The sequence below is a fragment of the Lagopus muta genome, chromosome 1 (assembly GCF_023343835.1).
Source record: "Lagopus muta isolate bLagMut1 chromosome 1, bLagMut1 primary, whole genome shotgun sequence".
Taxonomy (NCBI): Eukaryota; Metazoa; Chordata; class Aves; order Galliformes; family Phasianidae; genus Lagopus; species Lagopus muta.
In genome coordinates, this window is record NC_064433.1 from 67,672,099 (window position 1) to 67,692,265 (window position 20,167).

Consider the following 20,167-nt stretch of genomic DNA (forward strand, 5'->3'; position numbering starts at 1 on the left):
TAATGGTTTTAACACCTGCTATATATACTTGAGGAACTTTTAGTAGAGGTAGACTACATTTCCCCTCTGCTGATGCTGCTCTTCTCTGTCCCAGAAAAAGAATCTCAGAAGAGGGAAGAGAATCTTTGTAGCTGCAACATCAAATATATTCTCTAGTATGGAATCTCTGGAGCATCCAAAACGTATTTACTCCATGACAAGCAACATATTTTGTCACCTGAAACATCCTTGTAATTCAAATACAGTAAGAGCTGAGATGCCATCAGCCTTTCTAAACTTCAAAACAATATTAATTATTTCCCAGCAGTATCAACGTAGGAGGTAGAGTTTTTAAATCGTGATTACAGAACTGTAGGAACACTGCTTAAATCTAATTTGTTAGTTTAAAAGGGATACAAAGAGTAATTTTAATGAGGAACACAACAATATCTAATTCATAGGTTGTGTCTGTCATAAAGTACAAATGAACACTATCAGAAGAAAAGCAAATGGGAATTAGATGTTACTTGTAGATACCTGTAGACTTCCTGTTGCAAGTAGAAGGGAAATATCTAAGTTGAAAACAACACATTTTCCTTCTAACTTTCCATCCATTTTATACGGAAGCAGGAATGAAAAGAAAAGCCACTTGATTACTGAAACGGGCTCTTCTGGTCTCGCTCTTCATCAGGCCCCATGTGCCCTTACTTAATTTTAAACAGGAGTACAAGATGCCTCTAACAAAGGTCATATCTTGCTGGACAGTGCAGACTACTGCAAGACAGAGGTTGTGCACCTGAACTTGCAATGACTGGATATCCTTTGATTGGCCCTTCAGAAGGCCTTAATTCAGAACTAAAATGCATTATGTCTTACGTTCAGATGCTGACAACAATAAATGTCAGTCATCTGTTGAATGATTTTTGAAATCAGTAAAATCTGAAAAACTTATCATCAAACTACAGAATATATCCAGGAAAGTTTTTAATCAATTCTTACTATTTAGAACCAACCATTATAGAGAAAATGGGAAATGTTTTCTAAAGTTCAGCTTAATACTGATACTGAAAGAAGTCTACTCAGCACTTTACTTAAATAAAAAGATAGTAGTCTGTTTCATGAAATCTATTTAATGAACATAAAAAACCTCTTGTTTTCTGCAGATTAAAAATCATCATTATACCTATTAGTCTTACAGTAACTCTAGCAGACTATTATTTTGTCACTGTACAGCAGAAAATGAAGAAACTGTGTACCAATTATAAAATTACTTTTTAAGCTTCAAATCTTAGGTCTCTTTCTAAAAAGAAAGCATCAAAAGTATAATTTCCAAACATGTAACAAAGTCACAATTAAATAATTTACTAAAGCTCATTACTCACTCATTAGTTACTAGATTTTAAAACGAAAACCACACAAATTAGCTGGAGGCATGCACAACTTAAGAAGTATTCATTCTTCTTTAATTTTGATATACACTGCCATCTACAGTTAAAAACCCAAAAAGTTAATCTGTAGTGAATGTTACCTTGCCCCTACTGAGATTGGATACATAAACTGAGGTCTATGTGCATCCCTTGCATTTACAGACACTCCTAGAGGGTTCTAGCTAGCTCCAGAAATATTGCAGTGCACCTACACACATCAGGTACCAACAAATGTTTCTGACACAAAAGCAGAATCACTAACGTGAGTTTCTTCCAAACTGCATAATATCATTTAAAAGATTATCATGAAAGAATACTAATAATTAATAATGAACAATTATTTTTCGTTTTTATTTAGCAACACATTCCTGCAATTCAGTTTACTGGCAATTTCTGGCAATTGATGAAGGATGTGATTTTTGTCAGAATACTCAGAATACTCAGAAAAAAAACAAACGATCCCCTTGTGATTAATACTTTTGATGCACACAAAACATCCATTTTTGCAGAGGCCATGTAACATGTATGCATAAATACCATGAAGCAGATTGTAGGCCCAAAAGCTTGGTATCGTGAATTCCAAGTGATCTTCTCATTTTGCAATTGCAATTATACACAGAAAATTCCTCAACAGTTTATTAAAATGAGGCAACCTAGTTCTTATCAGATGTAATGCTAAGAATAAAAGCTGCAGCCTATTTACTGAGGACCAACAGAGTTGGGGCCTCTGACAAAAAACAAGTTCTTATGAAAATGAAGGCAGCGTCTGTATAAAACAGCTTAAACTTAAGCAGGCAATTCTAGCCATACTTAACCAACCTGCTGCTTTTGACAGCAAAACTTTTACCCAACACATACACAAATAATACAGAGCACCTGTATGATTCCTAAGCAATCAGTGAGGATGTTACAATGTTTATACACTTCATTACACCAAACCAAAATGAATTACATAACTACCAAAACGAACTACCATAAAAAGTACTGAATAAAGAAAGTTCAAGAGGTGAGAGTCTCATCTGGTAACATGGCCAATGGAACAATTACTTTTTGACACATCCCACTCACATTTGGGGATCTTCATTGAATTAAGAACGAAAGCTTTATTTGCAAAAGTAATGCTTTGGCAGCATTTAAAATGCTGACAGTTAATTCATTAACAACAAATCAGGCGCTGCATTTTACCATTGTCTATACAACTCATACTTACAGTGGCTCTTCCATCTCTATTTTCTTACTGCTATGAAGATCCTCTTGTTCCTTCATTTTATCTACAGCTTGTGCTTGTTTTTCAATCTCATTAAAGTTTTGGCTGCTGACTTTTTGTGCTCCCAAACCGCCTTTTTTGGCACCAAGCTTGATTCATTAAAAAAAATTAAAAATAAAAAAGACCCATGATTACAACTGAGAAAATACTGAAGAATCAATTTTGAAAGCAACAACAAATACTACACTCTGTTAGGGAATATACAGTGCAACATCAATAATGATTATGCTGCATAACAATAATATGATAAACTTTGTTGCACCTGAACCATTTGATGCTCATTCACTTAATTCATAATTACAGAAGTTATAGAAGTGACTAAGATTTTTGAAATAGTTCTTACTGGCCAGTCTTAGTAGTAAGGACTGATTTATTCATATTTTTAATAAATGTGTACATAAGTATTTAACCATAAGATAGGAATACACAAGTTTTGCATATAAGTGTATGCAACATTATATGCAAATTATATGCAAAAGTTATATGCACAATTAGTATTTGCATATAACAAAGCACAGCAAGTTTTTGTTTTTGTTTTTATTAAGATAGACACGTCAGTTAAAGAGGTCACAGTTTTGTGATTTTTTTTTTTAATAAATCTATTTCTAGCTCATTATTTTAAAACATGAATACAAATCCTTTCATTCTGCTCATCAGTTATTTAAAAAACACAGACTACTACCAATTTGAATAGACAAAATCATGTAGATTCAGAAACAACAAAACACTCAAACTGCTGCTCTCAGTCTCCCATGTGTTCAACTCTTCATCTGCAACACTACAGCAATATTAATTTTCCCAATACAGCTATCTTAACATCATGAAGTCCTCATCTAAGAGCTCTGGTCTATGTACACACAGAATTGTACAGTTTTAGGCTCTGACAATGCACGTGCACCTGTGAACCCAATTACATTCTTTTATCTCTAAGAGAACATAGCTGCATCAGCCACTTGGAATAAACAGGAAATTCCTCTTGTATACTGAAGCCCTCTAGTGGGAGCAATGAATAGTATGTTTCAATCTTTTCAATCGTTTGACCCAATGGATGTAATGTACGGAGAAGTACATTAGCCAAACCTAAATGTAGTGACTCCCTGTAACATGACATCCTTGTAGCCTATTATTAGGGATATTTTACTGGGAATTGCGAGCTATACTCCCAAAACTTAGCTTTTCCTGAATACACTGAGTCAACTCTGAAATATCTGCCTCAGTTTTCAGTTCCTTGAACAATCACTCAGCTCCTCACGTCTTCTGTACAAAGGCCAGATGCCTAAGAAAGCGTTGGGATCCAATCCATAAATAACTCTCTAAAGTATCCTGAAACTATTTTCAACTGAATGCAGCTGCAAGTTATCTATAAATACAACAAAGCGCCATACTGTGGCGTGATGCTAGATAAGAGTTGCTACACAAATAAAAACCTGAATGTCTCAAGTTTACCTTATACTGACACATTAAGCCATGCATGCATATTTAGCCACTTGAAAGAGCTATTGGAAATGCCTGTTTTCAGGATTTGCTACAGAAGGAACTCAAATGTCAACTAATATAGCTGAAAGACTAAAGAAGTCAATCCAGAGTCAACATATCTGACAAGAAAGAAGAAAGGTTACAGGGCACATTAAAGGATGAAGTTGCAGGCACAATGGTTGTGAATGAAGCCTATGTATCAATACAGGCTTTGACACTTTTATTTTACTTATTTTTTAAAAGACAGCAGGTGTTAAAAATCTAGACAGTGCCATAAGCTGCAAGTACGCCAATGCACTCAGAATTTATCTGAAATCAGAAAACTCCTCACGCATCTGAAGTACTCTGCTACAGAACAACAGTAATCAGTCAGACAAATTCATCTTAACAATCAGAAAATCATTTGAGTTGGAAGGGACCTATTCATTTTGCAATGGATCATTAGTTGTTTTGATGTAGGTCTTCTATTGCATTTTAGTTTCATAAATTGTTACTGATATATGTTCTGTTTAGTATTAACTCACATAATACATTTCCAAATTGTAATTTACTATTTCCACAGGTCTGTAATGCAGAGGAGAAATAAAAATGTTAATTATATAGACTTACCCCTTTCTTAACCTGATTCGGCTTCTTTTTTATGAAGGAGGTGCTCTCTGCAATGATGAAATGTACATTACTCAACATACACTTTTATTAATTTCAGAACTGCAAAAGATAATTTCTACAATTTCAGTCTCAAGATGTGTTTTCAAATCATAAAGTATTACAGTTTCTTCATGAAGAGATTCAGAAACTAAACTGAGTAACAGTGAACTGAGTGGTAACTATTACCAAGAAAATGTGAGAAAGAGCCTCTGATTGAGGATATGGTACCTCTTGCCTATTCTTAAGAAGAATAAAATTACAGTTCAGTTTTTGGTTGTGGATACCTACTAGTACACAGACTTGCCATTCTGAATCATGTTAGAGGTTTACCTGATCCCAAACCACTTCCAGGACAAATTTTCACTAGATAGAAAGGCACTATCTATGTTTAAAACAACCAGTGATAAAATAAATCAGCATCATCATCATAACTGCACCAACAAAATCACAAACATCACCAGAGGTGACAACATACTTTACCACTGAACTGAAGAGTTTTGCTCAATTGCCTACATATACTACTAGGAGACTAAATTTACATATAAAGTTTGCAGGTTCCAGACTTAATGCTTTGTATTAGACTTTGAAACATACAAAATAAATGTATTTACATCCTGCTCTTCATGAAGTCTGAAGCAACTTCTGATCCTGGTACTTTAATGAGGCCATTAGCAGTTGAATTAACTACAGTTTCTAAACAACTCCTACTAAATGCTTACACATATAGGAGAAACTCGAGTTGAAATTTAGTCAGAAATAGACTAAACAAGAATACACAGAACAGAGATTCTTCATGTAAGATAGAACTTGCCTTGTCCAAAACAAGTAAGAAAAGCACTTGTTCTGTGAAAACCTGTGTTATAGATAAAAATCAGAAAAAACAGGTAGCACATGTAGATAACTCTTTCTCCTACTCTCTAGTCTCCATCTCATTAAAAAAAAGTGAACTCAAAAACAGCAATGAAGATCGTGCCATCTTGAAGCACTAAGCTAGACCAAGCAATACTTCTCTACTAACACTGTGCTGCTGAAAAATCAATACTCCTGGCTCTTGCAGGGTGATCCTAAAAAAGATACGCCACCTATGTATTTAATTCTATTCTGATTTCCTCAACTTCTTAACTTATACAAAGACATATTCCTTACTGTTATGCAAATTAAGATTCTAGACACTGAAGATCTTAAATTACAAGATTTTTCCTGCCTAATTATGTTTTGTTTTCTGAAAAGGGAGCAAACCTACATCTAGGTAGAAAGAGGGACCTACAACTTGTAGTCTTGCTTTACATAAAGTTCTTGCTTAAACAAACAAACAAAAAAAGCAGGCCATTATTCACAGCACAGTGCTCCACCTGTGTACAGATGCAGAACTAGAAGGCGGCTAACACACTTAAAGCATTATTGGTCAACATTACTCGGTGCATTTAAACTCACCAAGTCAGCAAGGATAACATAGATAAAACCAGAACACTGTTGACTAAACCTGATTTCTTTAGTGGAATACAGCATTTAAGAGAAGTCGTAAAACAAATTCTGATGTTTCAAAGTAACTCATGTACAGAATATTGAAGTAAGACTTCCACATCCTTCCCCAGTCACACATTCTGAGTAAAAACACATAGAGAGGTACACTGTACTGGTTGCTGTCTTCTGCTTATGCTCATTACCTAATGTGGCTTTTGGTGATGTACTAAGGCAATCAACACTTGGTCCATGTTCTGGTCCACCTGAAAATATAATGTACAGCAAGGGTAAGAATACCAGAAGGTTCATCATAATGTTTAAATACCAAAACACAACTCACCATCCTCAGAGTTAGATACAGACAGCATAATGTGTTATTTCTGTTACAGCTTTACCAGCTACTAACAGTCACCCAAAGATTCATCTGAAATCTTCTGAATCAGACTTTAAGTTGGATTTCTACTAAACATTATTAAAGGAACATGCAACACCACACATTCTAGCACAACCCTTCTAGAAACACAATCCTTCCCAAAATTCTGAAGTTATTAGCAAGGTTAGATGATTTAACTATTGAAGCAAGGTAAAGAGAGCCTAAACAAAGAAACTGTCAGAAAATGCACAAAATTTTTTTGTTAACAAAGAACCAATCATACCTTCATAGCTTTCCAGGATGTTTTCTGAAGCTTTCTGTTGTAGAGGAACTGGTTCTGGCTCTGATAATACCCATTCTGTATTCTTCATATTGAATTTAAAAAAATAAAAATAAAAATCAGAATTGCACACAAAATGGAATCCATCAAATAAATACGAGCACTGTACTCAAGAACCACTGATGAGTTAGTATTGAATCCTTATGACTATAGCTTCTAGTTTTAAAACCTATTAAAAGAAATGTCTACCTTTATTAAAAAGTGACCTGTTTTCAAAGCACTGCTGAGCATCTGAGTCCACCTTTCAGTAAATTTCAGTGTCTACCATCCAAAACAACAACATGCATTTTAATTACATTCTAGATTTCATCGCTGCATGCTGGCCATTCTCTTTTATTTATTTTTTTACTCTTAACATTTATACAGTACATGAGATCTGATTTCTAATTTATTTACATATAGTAATCAACTCTTCTCCCCATGCTAGGCTCTCATACTTCTTATTTTCTAACATTTACTTTTTGACTACAAGCAGTACTCCAAAGTCTTTGAGTCCTTTCATTTAGCTCAGACAAATCCTTCTCACCAGGCAAGCCTGAGGCCTGGACACAATAATACCTGCTTAATATTACCTTTTTTCCTCTACAAGCCCTTTGCCAGTTCATGCTTGCTTTTCTTTAAAACCTCAACCTCAAAGCTTCCTGTCATTTCCCTGTCAAAATACCACACTCAAGGAATGTCTTGCCCTGAGGCACACAAACTAATTGTCTCTGAACTCCTATCTTTTCAACTATTCAAAAACTTTGCTCTGAAAATTTACTGTACCTGACCCATAAATTCTCCCAAAAGGGTTTGCATCAAGTTCCTACTTCTTGTCCTCAGTCTAAAAATATTTACAGCAGTTCCCTGCTTAACCCTCCTTCTCCCTAGCTTGCTTCAGCTTATGCTTTTCCTTGCAAGTGTTATTCCATGTTCCTTTTGGAAATAAAAATACACTAATTATTTTTCTACTGTCAGAACAGATCATCTTCTGGTGAAACCCTAGATTATAACAAAAAGCTTTAGGTGTTCACAGACAGCAAATGTACTAGAAAACACTACTGCCAGAACATTCAATATTGTTGCAATATTTAGGAATATTAGTGCAGCAGTAACTTAATTACTGCAAGTTTAAGGTCTCAATTGCTTTTACGGGTACTTTTCAAATATCAGAGCCAAGAGAGTCTCTGAAACACTGCTCTCCAAAATATACACAGCACCTATCACCAAAAGGCACTGGGAAAGCAGAGCAGAGCTAAGATCAAACACATAAAAACCAACAGCAGCAACAGCCTGCAGAAAATTATTTTAATTTTTTTCCAAAGAGGATGTAATTCTGCAGGGAGGAAAAAAAAGCACCTGCTTCACCAATGTTTTAGGAACTATTACATTTTATTGATTATAAACTGAAGTTTTCACTTAGTGAATTTAGATCAGGGCACTCTCAAGCCAAATGGCTCAGTCATGAGTCCAAGTGAAATTGTGTGCCTAAGAAAAACAGTTTCATTCCAGATTTAGCTATTATTTGGGTAATTCTGAATTATCATCTTAGAAAATCATTCACATTCAGGAAGAATTTTGAGACTCACAGAAGGATGAGAAGATGAATGAGTTTGATTCAACAACCTACTGCCTAAGATTTTCTTTCAGGGTTTAACCTTCATAACAGAACACACAGTTATCCTAATATGTTCAGAAAGCAAAGAATTAAGTAGAGTCAACCTATACCTTGGAAGAAGCATGGGATGCAAAAAAGTCCTCTTCTTTGTGCTGAGGTGAAGCAGGTGGCATTCCACATCCATCTATCCACAGCTACAAGTGTTCACAGAGAGGATCAAGGTAAAGAAGGAGGAGGAGGAGGAGATTATTAATTTTACAAGACAATTGCATTAAAGTATTCTGAAAAATGCACTTATCTTAAAACTACATTTTTATCAGGTTAAAAATTTAGTGATTTTCTTTTTCTAAGTATTTCACCCTTGCCAATTTATTTGAGTATATGACATTCCTTGTTTAGATTCCATGGCTGTGATATCTTCCTTCCCAGTAACCATTTCCTTCCTAACCAAATACTCGGTATAAGCTCTGCTGCAGTAATATTATCAATATTCAGTATCACTAGAGTTTTAGAATCAAGTTTTTTCACATACTCATGTAAGAATAAAAAAAACACTAAGAAAATACCATGGTCTGGTACTTTGATGAATTGTCCCACTCGGTCTAGAGCTCCAAAACCTCTACTACACCTGCAGAAAGCTGTAGCAAGATGCTAACAGTTCTCAGGGTAGGCTGCAGAGCCCTAAGTGCCTCAGGTCATTCCCGGAACCCTGCAAGACAATACCTGAACTTGTGATCTACATTCTAAGTTTAGAAGGTTCTTACTAAGACACGCAAAAGACATCATGCTGAAAATAGTGACCATATTCAAAAAGGTTATGAAATATGCAACAAGCTTACCTCATCGTTAAATAATCAAAAGAACCAGTAAATTAGAGGTGTTTTTTTTTAATGAGACCAGTATGAAGACTAATTACTGAACGAAACTTCAATATAGATAGCACATCACCACTTAAGCTTGCAGTGTATTCAGAAATATATTTACTATTTTCTTAATGTAAGAAATAAATTATTAATATCAAATTTTTGGATGAAATCTATAACTGAAGATAACCACAGCTCTTTAAAGTGTCATTTGGGGAACTTCATGCCAACTTATATGCAAATAGTATATTAAGTTTACTTAAATTTGTTTCATATCTAAAGCTATTAAGTAAAAAAATTATCTGAAATTAGTGATGTAAACCATGTTAAATACAATATCCATAACATAGAATTATTATAACTAACTAAATTTCATGCTGTATCATATATAGACTAGAAGAAAAAAAAAGCAAGAAAACTGTATTGTGTTTTATTTCTTTATTTCTTTTTTTTTGTTTGTTTGTTTAATTCCCACTCATCTGATCAACTTCAAATGAATTAGACATGGACTTGAACACACTGAATTCAACAATCAAAGCATTCATTCTGCATACGCAAAACAGAAGCGTTGTGTCAAACTTACTTAACGCCTCAGCAAACTCATATGCTACACAGTTCAGTAACAACTTCTTCCTGTCAGCAATCTCACTTCTAGGCTTTGACAGCATGCCTGAACTGCATCAGCACTTTTAACAGAACAGTATGCTCAAGACACAGAATTTGTGAATTTTTCAAGTATAATTTCTGTAGAAAAATGTACCTACTCAAATCAAAACACTGTAAAAATCACAACTACCTTATAGACAGCTATTGGCACTCCTATGTTTTTACTATGCTGTACTTCTAAGTAATAATTCAGTTGCAGAAAAGCAAATCTAATCACAATACATAATTCATGGAGAAGAGCTGGCATATTCATTGTGCAACAGCACAAATACAATTTTGCAGTACATCTGTGAAACAAAGTAGTTCCCATTTTGACGAATACCTAGTTTCCACCTACAATTCCTGTAAGTTACTCCAAATGATACAATTAATGTTTTGAGTAACCCAGAAGTGATTCTGAAACATCAGGTTCATCTCTACCCTCGGTATCTGCTGCAAATTATTTACTCCACTTCTTGCCTCCTCAAAGCAATGTGTAGCAGTACCTCCAAAATAATTGTCTTTCACATTGTAGATTAGAAACTTTAAATGACTCTAGTGGTAAAGGAATGGGAAGTGTTTCAGAAATCTAAATGACAAAAGACATACATGACTTACATCAGTACCATGTTTTCTTGTTGCTTGTGTCGCAAGAGATTTAATCTTCTCCTTGTAAAGCTGAGCAGCTCGACTGTTATACTTTGCATTGGTGTCATTTGTTGTGCATCCATGTTGATGGAAAAAAGCAGACTATGAAGCAAAATATATAAAATGCTATAAGAAACAAATTTCAAAACAAATGGCACTTAACATTAGTATACTCTGCAACGCAGCAAAAGACTCTGCTCCTGTCTTTAATTGTAAACTATGAAGTCTATGTAGATCTCCAAAATAAGAAGAAAACTCCATTATGGCAACATATGAACACATAAAACAACAAAACCCAAAAACATCAGTGGAATGTTCTAGAATTATACACAATTCCAATCATATAGAATGATTCCTACCTCCAAATCTAACAGCTGAAGAAAGGAAGAGGTAACTGACTGCCAACAGCTGTGCTTCAAAAGATGTTTCTAATATTCTAAAAGGCATTGCTTGGCTTCATGTCCAACATGCCAGGGAGAATAATGTATGTTCAACAGACTTTTTACATGGGCAGACAAGGGGGACTGGCTTTAAACTAAAAGGGGAAATTTAGGCGAGATGTTAGGAGGAAATTCTTTACTCAGAGGGCAGTGAGGCCCTGGCACAGCTACCTGGAGAAGCTGTGCTGCCCCATCCATGGAGGCATTCAGGGCCAGGTGGGGTGGGGGCCTGGGCAGCCTGAGCTGGTGGGGGGCAGCCTGCCTGCTGGAACTGGATGAGCATTTCTTCCAACCCAAGTCATTCCATGATGCTATAATTCAATAGCATCAAAATGAATATAAAGAAATGGTCTTCCTTAAAAAAACAAAACAAAACAACAACAAAAAAACCCAAACCCCCCAAATTTCTGTGTATGTACACATATGTACACACTCTTTTTATGTGCTTATTTACATACAAATTTTGTTTGCAAGATCAAAACATGGAAAAACTAGGTATGTTTTTTAATACCTAGAACTAAGTGGCAAATTACATCATACGTTCTTGCACAAAAGAATGTATCAGACCATTACAGTAAAACACACTAAACAAGTTTCTGATAGAGTCAACAAATCCAGGTGACTGAAGGTTGTAATGTCAAATGTAAAACCAGTACACAAATACCACACTCTGTAAAAAATTAAGCCAGTCAACTGCTGTAACTACAATAAAACAGTTGTAAATGTCACCCTGCCACAAAGATTTTGTATATCTGCTTATAAAAACATTTACATTTATGAAGTTGACTTTCAGAGCTTTTCTTTGTAGGCCCCAATTGCCATCACTGCAGATATTTATTCTGAAGACAAAAGGAACTTGCAACACCACATTTCCTAGCAACCTTCAAGAGAGCTAGGAAATAGTTAGGAAGTTCACAACTGCTGTTATCCAAGATTCAGTGTCATCAGGCAATTATAAAATACAAATAGCAAATGTTAATCTGGCAGTACATCTAAGCAACAGTTAGTAAAAATAGAATTTAACTGAACTGGAACAAAAAACCAAACTGTTTTTAAATTAAATTAAAGGCAAAATGTCAACTTTACTTTTTAAATGTTCAGGTACTTTACTAAACTGGTCTTTAAATTTTCAGCCATTTCTCTTCATTTCTCAGGAACTCCAAAACAGATCATTATGAATTTGAGGTATACAAGGAGTGAGTGTGCTTATATTTGACCTCTTGGCAATGCGTTATAGGAAACAGTGACATCCAAGCAGAATGTAAAAGAAACCACACAAACTTAAAAGATGTTTACTGTTAATCCTCTGGGAATATGCTTTCTGAAAGTAACTGTGGTTCTGATTAGTTAGAACTATGGTGTTTATGTACCAGGTGGTAAGAAAGAAACTTGACAATTAAATTCATATAACTGCAGCATAAAAAAAGAATATAACTTAAGAAAGGAGAGAAAGAGTAAAGGAGGGTGAAAACATCACTTTATTTCAGAGGAAGCTGCCAGCTGTTCAGATCTGCACACCAGAAACAGTCCCTTGCCAAGTACCAAATTTAAAGAATTCAAAGACTGCAAAATGCAGAAGTGGAAGATAAATTATAATGATCCTCAATTCACCGTTCTCTGCATGGAAATAGATAAAAAACTAGAACTTTCTTTTTCAGAAAAATGCAGCACTGGCATAACTTTAACTTACAAAAATACTGTGAAATAAACTTATTTCTAAGTACATATGAAAAACGAAACCAAAAGTAACAGCAAATACGAATTGGCCAAAACAAAAACACTGCTACTTCCTCTCTGACAGCATTATGTGCCTTATCCAGATTTCAATGGGTACCAAAGTCATACCTTGACTTATGAGAGACTTCCAACACTGACATGCTCTTTGGCATGGCATCATTGTAAGCCCCATAAGGAAACACAGCCTCAGGAAAACACATGTTAACTAGGTTTACAAGCAGAAGGAAAGCCATCTTTCAGCAGTTACCAATGTTTCACTGTTAAATTAGATGTATTGACAATGTATCAACAGTAGTTTCCAAGCCTAACAAGCCTCAAGGCGCAGGATACATACAGCATTTGCATTTCCTCCAACTTGCATGCACCTCAGTTGAAACCAAGACCAATTGGAATCCAGTTCTGTAGATCTAAAGAGAGGGAAACATGCTTAGTGTTATCTCCGTAGCCATTCAAAATCTACTTTTTTCTGTGCAAAGAGTCTCTCACACAAATTATTTTGGGGAAGTGTGAGGCAGTGACATGATTTAGCAGAGGGTTGTTAGAGTTAGGATAGTGTGGTTAGGTTGTGGTTGGACTTGATCTTTAAGGTCTTTTCCAACCTGAGCAATTCTGTGATTCTGTAATTTTATTAGAAGAATTCTAATCATTATAATACTATGATCATCAGGAATGGATTCTTGAAAGACCTTTTGTAACATTCTTACACACAGTGACAAAGCAACAGAGGAAGAATATTGATTTTAGCTGATGGAAAACATTTGCTTTTAAGTGCAATCTATTCTTAAATGCATTGCTCTCATATACTTCAAACAGTATCTTCCATTTCAAATATTTCAAATGCCTACCAGATGTAACTCAGGTGAGGGTAACTCATCTGAAATCAGAGAACCTCAGTAAAACAGCAATAACTGGCTGAGCCACCAGAGAGGGTAGCACTTTATATAAAAACTCTTTCCTCCTACCCCTAGTACAAGCACTACAGCAACGTAATGAATTACTTCAGGAAGCAAAGCAGGCAAAAAAAGGCTACGTGGGTCTCTTAACTGGCTTGCAAGCGCATCAGATTATCATTATGATCAACACACTGTCACACTGTTAGATAACAAAGATAACAAAGTGCTATCTGCCTCAGTCTTGATTCAGAGAAAATGATAAAGCGCTTCAAAGTGCTTACTCCCTTCTTTGTTTTCATCATCTTCAGTGCAGAAACAAATCTGTCAACAAAGGCGTGCTACTGACACAATAAGCAGGTAATGGGAAAGGGTGCACGGCATAAGTGCTATTGAACCCTACCTATTTACCTAGTTCCCAAGTAGCCATCAGATAAAACAAAGCCAATACAAACATTAAAAATGTTTGAAGGAGAAGAAAAGAATGGGCTTCTCTCTCTGATCAGGCATCCAAAGAAAATAAAACAACAACAAACATTAGAAGCCGGAATATAAATCTTTCTATTGCTGTTGTAGGAAGATACCAACCACTTACCGAATGAAACTCAAGTGCACGCCAAGCGATCGGTGCGTCCCTGAACAGTCAATACAAAGAAAGACTCCATATGTTATGCTTGCCCAGCTAGGGTTTTTCGATCCACAGTCAAAACATACCTTAAAGAAAACAAAGATCATTAACTTGACTTATGCACAGTCTCTGCTTGTAGATGTATTATGGGTCATTCTTAAACACCCTTGCAGTGATAGGAACTTAATTCAACCTTAACGCATGTGTCAACACAATTTCATACAACCCTGATTTTATAAAGAGAAGCTGCACAACCTGCCTGAGCTTGAAGAAAGCATCCACTCTGCGTAACACTAGGCCTAAGACTCTGCCAGATGTTCCCATTTGTACTATGCATTACCTGCGTGCTGCTGAACCAACCATTTGGCTGTCCACAACAAGACTGGTTAAATAGCTGACGTGTCCAAAATCACATCATAGCCAAAGCTAAGACTTTCCCACCACATAAGATTCCTAACACTCAGCTGAAGCTACAAGAGATATCTGCCTCTACACCTCATATACTTTGTACTTTCTGTACAGTCCACAGCCCTCAAGTCCTACTTTGGTTATTCTTACATCTGTGCCTCTATGGTCAAGGAAAGAGAGAACAAAACAAATTATCTGTTATTTTCAAATGCAAGGAAGAATGCAAATTTAAACAGAAACAGTTATACAGTTATTCCTATTTAATGTTACATGCATAACATATAGAAATGTTCCCATACAGAAATACTTCTCTAGTTGATCAATGCTTTTTCAGTGGAGTTATAAAGGCTGCAAAGGACTAATTCCACAGTAAAAGCACCCACTTACTGGGCATCCTGAGCAGCATCTATTAAAAAATGAACTCCACAGGGGCAAGTTTTTTCACCTAAACTGATGGATTTTCATTCTGCAACTTTATTCTTCAAAACCAAGGTGAGGGGAAAAAAACAAACCAAACCAACAACTCTTCCTGCTAGGGTCTCCACTAATGTGACTAAATAGAGCATTTTTCTTACATACCCTGCCAAACTACAGGAGAGGAAGGAGTGCAGGAAGCATATTTGTATTCCACAATTGCATGTGGAAATGGGGTCATTCAGTGACATAAGCAGGAAGAAGAAATGAGAGAAAAGCTGTAGAAAATGAGTGTTAAAAGGAGGAGCAGAAGAGAGTCCCTGAAGTGAGCAGCACATGGGGAAGAATGATATACAGGAAGTTGGGGAAAAAAAAAAAGAATGAGTCCTTTAAAAAAAAAGCTAGCTTCACCTTCATTTTAAATAGGCTGTTTTCAAGCTGTTCCTTCCCAGGGCAAAAGGAAGGAGATGACTGAATTAGAAGTGGTTTCTGATGGAGACCAAAGCTAGCACAACAGCCCCAGTCCTGCTGGACTATCACAGGAGAGCAAGGCAGACCCTGAGCAGTGGTCTGGGCAGAAATTCCCCAGAGCAGAAATGGGAAAAGAGAATCCTGAGCATTGGCAAGTGATTGAAAAATAATCCCATGGTTAGAAAAGTTCTGTTGGTGATGTCCCTGAAGATTCCTCAGTACAATGATAAGCTCTTCTTAATTTTAGCGTCTGAAAACAGTTATTGCATCACTGTGGAAGGCAGCTGTCACAGAACAGGACAGCTCACTGTCTTCACTGGCCCAGGTCTCTGTCAGCTCTGTTCCAGACAGCCGTGAAAATGACTCACAGAGATAAAGCCATATCTTTAAGGATTGCGATGCAAGTAGGAATAACACCTAGTTCCTTTAAGAACTGTCAGTTCCATCACGTTGTGCAACAGACAGTTACATTTCAGTAAGCTACCTGATGAAGGAGTGTACTTAACTCACACTCATGTTGCTGAGCTACCTCAATTTCTGAAGTGCTTCCCAACACATGAATTCTAAGAACTGAGAATAAAGTAAGAGATTTCAGAACCAGCCTTTGAAATTGCCTCTGTTTTAAAACCAGAGACAGTGTGTTTCCTGTACTGACTGAGGTACAACTAAGGTCTCAAAGTCATTATAAAAATCAGGTTGAAGATTACACTTCAATAATCTGTTGCTTTTTAAGTACACTTTCAATATTTTTGTCTACTTTGTTTTCGGCCATTTTGGGACAGTCCAGATTCAGTAACAATCACTTAAGGCAAAAGCCATAACCAGGCTGTTTGTACCAAAACAAACACAGATTTAGGGATAACCCATAGCAAGAAGTCATTATATTGTACAGCATCCACCTTGCACAGAGGTGGAAGTTAGCAAACCCCTTACCTATGGTGGTGAACAAATTCACAGTGCCCACTACCATTGGAAACTTACAGACAGACACAAGGCCTGCAGAAATGCTAGGTTTGTCATCCAGGAGGGCTGGCTCAGCACCCAGCCTAAGGCCAGGGCTATGAAGGCATGTGTCAGCTGTGCAAGGCCCCAGCACTGAGCCATGCAGGAGGAGTTTGTCATTGGGCAAAGGTGAGCTGCGTGCCACAGCTGCTCTTACTCACCCACTGCAGCATTCAGATATGCTCCCTTTTCTTGCATCAGCAATAATAACTGCGCTTGTTGATGGGACTGGAGAGCAACGCTACAAACTGCCTCAGAGCAAAGGTAGGTCCAACTCGCATTGCAGCCACATCAGCAGCAATGCTGAGGTAAGGTAGGGAGCAGGAACATTTGCCAACAGAACAGCACCAGGCTGCCATATGGGGAGAGTGGGAGCCTTAATAATGACATAAGGGACAGCCACATACACAAAATGTAATAACAGAACTGAAAAACTGAGAAACCACCACCACAATGCACCTTCTTGGTTTGCAGCCAGTTCACATTCTCGAGTTGGGCCTCTAAGTGGTGCCATGGATGTTATTCTCACTAGGGGAAGGGACAGAGCCAGAAAAGGGAACAGAAATGCATCTACTGCAGGGAGACAGACTTGTGGCAGAACAAGAGTCTATATACAACAGCACCAGGACAAGTCCTCCAACCAGGCAAGCTCTGCAAACATCTAAACCAACCATACCAATCACCCAGAAGGTTGGTTGTTAGAGCTAGAGTAGTACGGTTAAGTCGTGGTTAGACTCAATGATTTTGAAGGTCTTTTCCAATCTGAATGATTCTATGAGTCATACTGTGCAGCTTCTGTGTCTGAAAATAATTTAGTATGTTCAAAATACATCCTATGTGACAACTGTAACATGTTTGTTAAATGCTGCCAGCCAACTCTGTATTATGCAGTGCATAAAAAACAAAACAACTCCAATAAGCTATTTCTCATGCCATACAAAGTAAAAGAAACCAGAGACCGAGCTACAAGTTCACAAGATCACTAGATACAAGATCACTATTCAAATTCCAATCAAAACATGCTATAATATTTAAACTAAAACTGCACATGTACTTAAATGAGAATTATTTTGCCCAGGCCAGCATGTGCTTGGAAGCCTCGCAGAGCACCCAGCAGTGTGCACACACACACCTTCCCACAGGAGGCAGTCAGGGCCCCACAGCTGCATGGAAAGCACCTGTGCTTCCCAAACTCACCCAAACATACACAAAACAGCTAAAGCATACTACTAAAATTTTAAGAGGAAATGTTTCCAATATTCCAAAGCACTTATTTTTCAGGTGCTGCAGGAAAGCCCTACAAAGGGGCAGACTAAGAACAGAACAAGAAAAGATCAAAGCAGCATGCAGTCAAACACGAGGAGCTGTGGCTCTGGGCAGCCTGGTCTGGTGGTTGGTGACCCTGCACATAGCAGGGGCGTTGAAACTAGATGATCATTGTAGTCCTCTTCAACTCAGGCCATTCTGATTTTATGAGGTGAGCTGGTGGCAACAGCACCTTTTGCTCAAGAAAGCTCTTCCTACCTGAGCATGGGAAAGCTGCGAGATGTGAGCTACTGAAGCTCCTCATAAGCCTTTCCTTCCTACCTGAGTTACTGTCCAGAGTAGGTAACTGAGTTACCTACCGGAGCTACTGTCATCCGACTGCACACAAATGACAGCTTTCAAGCAAACCTGGTCCGAACGAGAGCAAACGTTGCCCCAGTCCAACTCTGCCAGCACTGTACTGAATCCCTTCGAGGTATCACAGCAGCACAGCCAGGTGAGCCCGACACGCCTGAGCGGCCCCGGGCACCACCGCCCAGGCTCGGCAGGAGGCAGAGGGCTCTGCACGGAGCTGTGCGCCCTGCCGGCAACAGGCAGCAGCGGGCCTGCGTGGCTCCAGCAACGGCGTGATGGGAGCGTTGCAACACTGCTCCATCTCTTGGGCACGGAGCTCAGGAACTGGAACTAGGAAAGCGGCTCAGGAGCTGGAACTAGCAAAGCAGAAGGGGGGACCTGAAGGACGGGGATCTTTCCTCGCTTTCGAAACTAGCTCAACTGCCGACTGTCTCTTTTCTTTAGTCTTCGTGCTCTGCGGAAGCAGGCAAAGCCCCACTGCCTGTACCCTGCACAAGAACCGGCCGGCCCCGACACTCTCACAGCCGCACGTCCCACGCAATACCACGGCCGCTACACCGCAGGTCAAGTCCTCACTGGCTGACCTAAAGGCAACACCTACGTTTGTCACCAAGGAAGGGATCGTGTCTGTTCGATAGAGAAACACCCGCCATGCCTTAGCTATCTCGGGGCGCGCTGCTGCCCCCCGGTCGTTCCAGTCACCGAAAGCGCCGGGTCCCCGCCGTGCAGCCCGGCCGCAGCCGTGCCATGTATCCGGACAGCCGCCCCGCGCGGCCCAGTCCCGCCGAGACACGCGCCCCGCCCCGCCCCCCGCCAGTGCGACGTGTCACAGCGGCGGAGCGCGGCCCCTACCGCGCCGAGTCCCGGCGCCCTCACCTTGTTGGTGGGCACGGAGCGGAGCCGCTTGAAGATGGCGCCGATGTCCTGCTTGCTGGGCTCGCACATGGCGGCAGGTGGGGGAGAGGCGCGAGGGTCGCCAAGCGAAGCCGCCGCCGCCGCCGCCGCCCGCTTCGCTGTCCGGGCCGCGCCGCCGCCGAACGCTCCGCCCCTCCTGCCGAGCGGCCACGCAGCGGGCGCGCGCACAGGGCCGCCCGGCGGGGCGCGGCTTGTAGCCGCCGGCGTGGCGCAAGGGGGCGCCGGTTGCCATGGGGACGCGCGACCGCGCCGCGTCAGCGCCTGGAGGCGGGAGGCGCCCGGGCTGAACGGCGGGCAGGGCCGGTCGTCAGCTGCGTGAGGAGATAAAACGTGGGAGAGCGACAGCAGCTCCGATTGCTGGTCTGGAAAAAAGAGAAGTGGGACATGTTGTTACACTGCGAACAGAATGGTTTCCACTCCTGGACACGGCGTGTTAGTTTCAAGCATTGTGAATAAACGTGAGGAGATGGGCATTTCCTCTGGGCACTCACACTGAAGTGTGGAACCAGGGACAAATCTTGGCATCTCTGTACTGTTGTTCATCCTCCCCTCACTCTCATCACATGCAGAGGAAGGACTACACACTACCCGCACATGAAACAGAGTTAGGGCAAATTTTCCTAACGTGTTTTTGTATAATAGTCTAGGTTCAGGGGACCTCTGCAGAGTGGCTGCTCTAACCTGTTGAAAATAGGGCCATCAGTAAGTTATCTAGGGCCCAAAAGGTCCACCTCCACCTTGCATGGAAATCTGTCTTCAGGCCCTGGCCTTCACCCTCCATAGGCATCCATACATTCTGCACATGTTCTCCAGATTTGCTTGCCAAACCCCATTGGGCTGCATGAGGATTGCCAGCCTACAGCTGGTGGCCTCTCAGGGAGAAAAAGTTGCCAACAGATTTCCATGAAAGAAAGT

General features: G+C 39.2%; 1 protein-coding gene across 2 annotated transcripts in view; it reads right to left on the reverse strand.

Moving 5' to 3' along the window:
- The window catches only part of ARFGAP3 (ADP ribosylation factor GTPase activating protein 3), a 39,592-nt gene extending 20,235 nt beyond the window's left edge, over positions 1 to 19,357 (reverse strand). The window contains exons 1-9 of one of the 2 annotated variants that reach the window (XM_048933510.1): positions 19,214 to 19,357; positions 14,390 to 14,508; positions 13,239 to 13,311; positions 10,698 to 10,829; positions 8,682 to 8,765; positions 6,918 to 6,999; positions 6,465 to 6,524; positions 4,759 to 4,805; positions 2,617 to 2,762 (exon numbers count right to left, since the gene is read on the reverse strand). In XM_048933510.1, the coding sequence (XP_048789467.1) occupies positions 2,617 to 2,762; positions 4,759 to 4,805; positions 6,465 to 6,524; positions 6,918 to 6,999; positions 8,682 to 8,765; positions 10,698 to 10,829; positions 13,239 to 13,311; positions 14,390 to 14,508; positions 19,214 to 19,282 (812 nt within the window). In that variant the 5' untranslated portion in view covers positions 19,283 to 19,357. Of the gene's footprint in view, positions 1 to 2,616; positions 2,763 to 4,758; positions 4,806 to 6,464; positions 6,525 to 6,917; positions 7,000 to 8,681; positions 8,766 to 10,697; positions 10,830 to 13,238; positions 13,312 to 14,389; positions 14,509 to 18,938; positions 19,110 to 19,213 lie in introns of those variants that run through there. The other variant, XM_048933511.1, reaches the window with a different exon arrangement.
- Between the last annotated feature and the right edge of the window lie 810 nt (positions 19,358 to 20,167).